Source organism: Neophocaena asiaeorientalis, unplaced genomic scaffold (assembly GCF_003031525.2).
Source record: "Neophocaena asiaeorientalis asiaeorientalis breed wild unplaced genomic scaffold, Neophocaena_asiaeorientalis_V1.1 scaffold629, whole genome shotgun sequence".
In the NCBI taxonomy this organism is placed as follows: domain Eukaryota; kingdom Metazoa; phylum Chordata; class Mammalia; order Artiodactyla; family Phocoenidae; genus Neophocaena; species Neophocaena asiaeorientalis.
The window spans coordinates 6,364,170-6,369,781 of NW_020175468.1; the positions used below are offsets into that span (position 1 = coordinate 6,364,170).

Here is a 5,612-nt window from a genome sequence, read left to right on the forward strand (position 1 = left end):
GGGAGGTGGGGGGGGGGACTGGGAGACTGTTGAGAGGGCCCAGGCAGTGGGGACGGGAGAGGAGCTGGCAGGAGGGGTCTAGAAAAGACCCCGTAGAAACTGCATCTGCTTGACCGTCCCAAGCAGGCCAATGGGAGGCTGGAGGGGGGCTCAGCGAAGTTGAAGGGGCATCCCCCGTGGGGGAGGCAGGGCGAGAGACACCTTCCGCACCCCCTCGTCCCCCCAGATCAAAATAAGGAACTAAGGCTGCCCCTGACTGAGCTCCAGAGCTGGGGGCAGGGAGGGGACTGTGGGTAGTGCTCAGTTTCGGGGGAGAAAAAGCTTTTCTCCTTCTCTGCCTTGAATCCCAGTCACCGTCCCCTACGTAGGGAACCCCTTCTCAGTGCTGGGGGAGCCGGTGACCTTCCCCCTTCCTCTCCCACGCAATGCCAGCTGGCAGGGCTGTGACCACCCCATTTGACGGAGGAGTTTAGAGAGGTGGCCAGTCACCCCAAATTTCCACTGGGAGCTGAGTTTGGAGTCCGTGACCCTCAGATTGCTGCCTCTGCCGCCACCTCTCTCCTCCTCCCGCCACGGACAGCCATGTGGACTGGCCCGAGGGCAGCGAGGGGGCGGAGGCAGGGGAGAGTGGCACAAGAACTGTGGCTTCCCAAGCCTGGGCCACCCAGCCCCCTCCCTCCAACCTAGCTGAGGCCCTCCCCTAACGCCCAGCCCAGCCCAAACGCTCAACTCACCCCTGGCCCCCAGCTTGACACACACAAAGTTACGCAAACAGAGGACAAGGGGCAGGCCCAGGGTCACAGGACAGGACAGACTCACAAACCGGCAGGAAGCGGCCCAGGGCCAGGGGGCCAGGGTTCGAACCCCTGAGCCACTCCTGCCGCCCTGGGCCTCAGCTGTCCCACTTGTAAAATGGGATAATGAGAGAACCGACGTCTAAAGGTTCTGTGACAGTTATACCCAATATATAAAGCGCCAGGTGTGTGGCCAGGCTGGGGCTGGGGTGAGAAAATAATCTAGGAAGGCCTGCAGGAGGAGGTGATGCCCAAACTGATTCTAGAAGGAGCTGCCTGGCCAGAGGCACTGCTAGCACTGGGGACCCGGCTATCCAAGTGCCAGTGAGCTCAGGGGGGCCGAAGCTCGGAGCAGGTATGGAAAGGGTGGCAGGAGGTGGCTCTGGAGAGGCGAGTGGGGACCCCCCAGCAGTGTGTCCCTCACGTTCTTCTACACACACCCCCGCCACTCACACGTGCACACACACAGCCAGGAGCACTGTAGAAGCAGGGGCCGGGCTGGGCCTGTGTCTCCATTCACGGTCCCTCACGCATTTGCCTCTCCGCAGGCCCCAGGTGCCAGGCCCTGTGGGTGGACTGGGGCCCACCATCGGTGACGGTGAGCATTGGGGATGAGGTCCGCCTCCTGTGCAGACACAACGGCAGCAACCCCAACATCACATGGTGGCACATCCTCCAGGGCAACTCCACGTGGCCCCCTATAATGGAGCTCTCAAGCCCAGGCCCCAAGGGCGAGCTGGTCATCCAGCAGGTGACCAAGAGCCACAGGGGCATGTACAGGTGCCAGGTCAAGGAAGGCCAGAAGGTCCAGCGCTCCTGTGGGACCTACCTCCGCGTGCGTGGTGAGTGCACAGGACCCCACAGCTGGGGCCACACCTCCGCGTGCGTGGTGAGCGCACACCACGCCACTGCTGGGGCCGCTGGCTTCCTCACCTGTGACGGGGGTGGGTGGAGCCAGTGCCTGAGCTCCTGTATCTCGGGCATCCTCACTCACCGGCTCACACACGGTGGCCGATTGATTTTCTCACCTGCAAGGTGGGGACTTCAGTGGTCTTGGGCCTCGATGCGGGTGTGGCCAGGAGGCGAGGGGAGGACTCGAGGGGCTGGGCTCTGAGCGGCACTCCCTCCTCACAGAGCCACTCCCCAGGCCCTTCCTGGACATGGGAGAGGGCACCAAGAACAACATCATCACAGCCGAGGGGATCATACTGCTGATATGCGCCGTGGTGCCTGGGACGCTGCTGCTGTTCAGGGTGAGCCACGCCGGGGACCAGCGGCCCCCTGAGCCTGAGGGTCCCGCCTAAAACTTGACAGAATGGCAGCCCCCGCCTCATAGGGGCTGTGAGGGGGTCAGGAATTTCATAGAAGGAAAGCATTTTACATGGCGCTGGGCCCAGAGGGGCGTCCTGGCTCAGTCTCCCCCCAGGGTTGTCCTCACATTCCCCGCCCCCCACAGAGATGTCCAACTCTCCCCGTCTACCCAGGAGTGCCGTTGCCTCCAGATGGAGCCAAGGCCAGGGAAGGTGGGGGCTGGTGTCCTCCCAGAGTCTCTGGCCAGCACCAGTCTCTCTTTAGGGCACGGGGCAGCTACAGCCATTTACTATTATTGTTGCTGTTATTTGTGGAGAAGAACAGGCAGTGGCGACAGCCCGAAGGGCACTGGCTTGGACCCAGAGAGACCTGCCATTTACAGGACATGTGGCTCTGGGCATGTCCCTTACCCTTTCTGGTAAAGCACCTCCTGGCCTCCATGAGGGTCTGAAAACACATTCTCTCCCCCATTCACGGAGGCTCCCAATCCCCCAACAGAAACGGTGGCAGAACATGAAATTCGGGGCAGATGTCCAGGATGACTATGAAGATGAAAATCTTTACGAGGTGAGTGGAAGGTGGGGGCAGGTGCGTGTCTGTGGGCGGGGCTCTTACGGGGTTCCTCCCTGAGGTTGACCGGGGAGCAGGGACCCAGGCATCCGGGCCCTGAGGCTCACCACCCCGTTTCCACCCCAGGGCCTGAACCTCGATGACTGCTCCATGTATGAGGACATCTCTCGGGGCCTCCAGGGCACCTACCAGGATGTGGGTAGCCTCCACATCGGAGACGTTCAGCTAGAGAAGCCGTGACCCAGCCGGGCTGCCCCACCAGCTTGGGCACCCAAACCGTGTCTCACCCCACTTCCTTGGAACCCGCTCTCTTTTCACAATCTTTCCTGGGAGTATTCTGACTCAACTTCCCCCTTGGGAGTGGCCACTCTTCTTCCCTCTAGACCGTCCTCATCCCCTCCCCACACCCTAACTCAATCCTCCCCTTACTGCCTTTCCCAGGCTCCCCCCACCTCCAGCGGGTAATGAGCCCTTAGTCGCTGCTTCTAGGGGAGCTGATTGTAGCAGTCTCATTAGTGTCACCTCCCCCCTCCCTGCTCTGTCATGGCCACTTAGTGATAATAAATCCTTCCCAACTGCAGACCTTCTCAGGAGTCACGGATCTCATGGGGACCACTCCCCCTCCTCCTCTGGGACCCAGAGGTCCAAGACCTCAGCCCCCTCCTCCCCCAGCTCCTGACCACTCCCCACACCTGGGACCAGGTAGCCAGTCTTGGCTGTCCCCTGGAAGAACCAGGAAGTGTCTTGGGAAGGGCCCCAACCCAGGCCATGTGCCTGAGCAGAGGGGGACACAGAGGGGACCCAGGCAACCATATTCATTTATGCATATTTAAGTCCCCAAGACACAGTGGACTGTCTGGTGAGACTGGTACCAAATTCTGACCATGGCCACACCTGTTCTCTGGGAGTGGACTTGTAGAAGCGGGATTTGGAGAGTCTGTGGCCCTAAACTGGGGATGGTGGGGAAATCCAGAGGCGGTTGACAGAGAGGGACAGAGATACAGAGTTTCTGAGCTAGACAGGGGAGGGAAATCGAGACAAGGATAATGATGGAGAGACAGAGCAAGTGAATTGAAAGACACTGAGGAGAAAGGGCATCCGAGAGAGACAGAGAGACAGCAGGAAGAGACAGGAAGGAAAGAAGGGTCCACAGAAAAATGGACATCGAGAGGCTGACCCTTGAGACTCTAGGGAAAGCAACAGTTGGGGAAATGACTGATTCGCGATGCAGAAAGATCCAGACCCAGAGATGGGGAGAGAAGGCTCTGAGGAAGAAAGTGACAAAGAGTTGAAAAGACAACGGGGAGAAGCAGGGGCCTGGGAGCGGGAGGGAAAGACCTCAACGGAAAAAGAGAGAGACACAAAGAGAGGAACACGGACAGAAACACACAGAGGCAAAAAAAAAAGAGAGGAAGACCAAGAGACACACAGAGACGGAAAGCAGGGGCGGCTGCTGCGCAGACTGAGGCGGACGCAGGGCCCCCCGCCTCGCCAGGGAGGTGATGGCCGACGCCAGACACATATGAGAAAGGTGAAACCCGCGCCCTGCGGACGGGCAGGCGGACTAAGCCTGCAGAGGTCGGGCGGGTCCCGGGCGGAGCGGGGAAAGGAGGGGCGGGGCCGGCGGCGAGAAGGGGAAGGAGGCGGAGGTGCCGGGCGGGCCCGGGGCGCGGGCAGGAAGCGGGGAGGGGCGGCGGGGCGGGGGCCTCCGGAAAAACGCCCCAACTTCCTGCCCCGCCAGAGCCAGGAAGCGGGAGCCGGGACACCGGGCCCGGGATCGCCGAGCCCGACCTCGGGCGCCCCGCCGGTCACCTCCCCGCGCGGACACCAGGTACACAGTCCCTGGCCCCGCCCGGCCTCTCTCCCCTCGGCTGCTAGGGGAAGTGGGGAGGAGGAGGGAGGGGGCTGGGCGCTGCCGGCAGTGAAGGGGCCTCCTCCCGGCCCCGCTGAGCCAGCAGGCGCCCCTCCCTGGGCCTCAGTTTTTCCATCTGTCAAAGGGGACAAAGAGAGGAGAACTAATACTTGTTCAGTGCCCAGTAGGTGAGATGAGGGCTGCGAGCCGGGGGTCAAGGCTTCCCAACTGTCTGGCGGAGGACGGATGATCACTCCCATTGCACAGGTGGGGAAACTGAGGCCCAGGGAGTAAAACCGACTCGTCCCAGGTCACATACATCGTGAGACTGAGTGGAGTTGGGATTTGAACTCGCAGGTGCTTTCAGCTAAGCGCCGTCCTCCAACCCCGCATGCTTTAGAGCCACCCAAAAGGAAAAACGACAATAACAGGGTCATAGGCCGTTGTGAAGCTGAAAGTTGCAGAACGCGTTTGAAAGCATTTTTTGGAAAGGTCTTTTTCTGGGTCATGGGTTATACACTGGGAGATGGGTTGCAGGGGCACAGAACTGGGGATCTTTTCCCATTGTACAGATGGGAAGACTGAGGCCCAGGGAGAGTTAATTACTTTTTCCAGGTTCCACTGCATGTCAGATGGGAAGGTATGCTCAAACCCAGGATTTTTGCTTTGCGGCCCCAGCGGAAAGTGTGAGGCGGGGTGGGGGGCAGTGCGGGGAGAATTAATGTACGAGCGTTGGGAATTCAAACGGTCCCAAGTTAGGGCGGAAAGACAGAGTAGGGATCCCAGTCTAGGGGCGAAGGGCCGGGGCGACTCGGTGTTCTCGGATTGAGCACTGGTCTGGGGGCTGGAACCATCCAGTGGAGCTGGAAGCAAAGGTGGACTCTGGGGTGGCTAGAGCGACTCGGAGGCGGGGGTTGGGGAGCCCAGAGCCGGCCCGCGGAGGCTTCGGTTCTGGCAGCAGCGGTGCTTCTCCTCCGACCCGGAGCAGGTGAGGGACGCGACCCCCGGCGGGCGTCACACCCTGACTCCACACGTCCTCCCCAGCATCCCTGACCATGCACATTGCCACGTTCCCTGTAGGATTT

At 60.9% G+C, this 5,612-nt stretch overlaps 2 protein-coding genes across 2 annotated transcripts in view; both read left to right on the forward strand.

The window, feature by feature from the left end:
* Positions 1 to 3,249, forward strand: part of CD79A (CD79a molecule) — a 3,453-nt gene extending 204 nt beyond the window's left edge. The window contains exons 1-6 of the mRNA XM_024768596.1: positions 1 to 5; positions 848 to 856; positions 1,350 to 1,636; positions 1,929 to 2,047; positions 2,604 to 2,672; positions 2,802 to 3,249. The exon at positions 1 to 5 is cut by the window's left edge and continues 204 nt beyond it. Of these exons, the coding sequence (XP_024624364.1) occupies positions 1 to 5; positions 848 to 856; positions 1,350 to 1,636; positions 1,929 to 2,047; positions 2,604 to 2,672; positions 2,802 to 2,915 (603 nt within the window). The 3' untranslated portion in view covers positions 2,916 to 3,249. The remainder of the gene's footprint in view (positions 6 to 847; positions 857 to 1,349; positions 1,637 to 1,928; positions 2,048 to 2,603; positions 2,673 to 2,801) is intronic.
* A 1,102-nt stretch (positions 3,250 to 4,351) lies between these two features.
* The window catches only part of ARHGEF1 (Rho guanine nucleotide exchange factor 1), a 20,714-nt gene continuing 19,453 nt past the window's right edge, over positions 4,352 to 5,612 (forward strand). The window contains exon 1 of the mRNA XM_024768295.1: positions 4,352 to 4,506. The gene's annotated coding sequence lies outside the window, so the exon portion shown is untranslated. The remainder of the gene's footprint in view (positions 4,507 to 5,612) is intronic.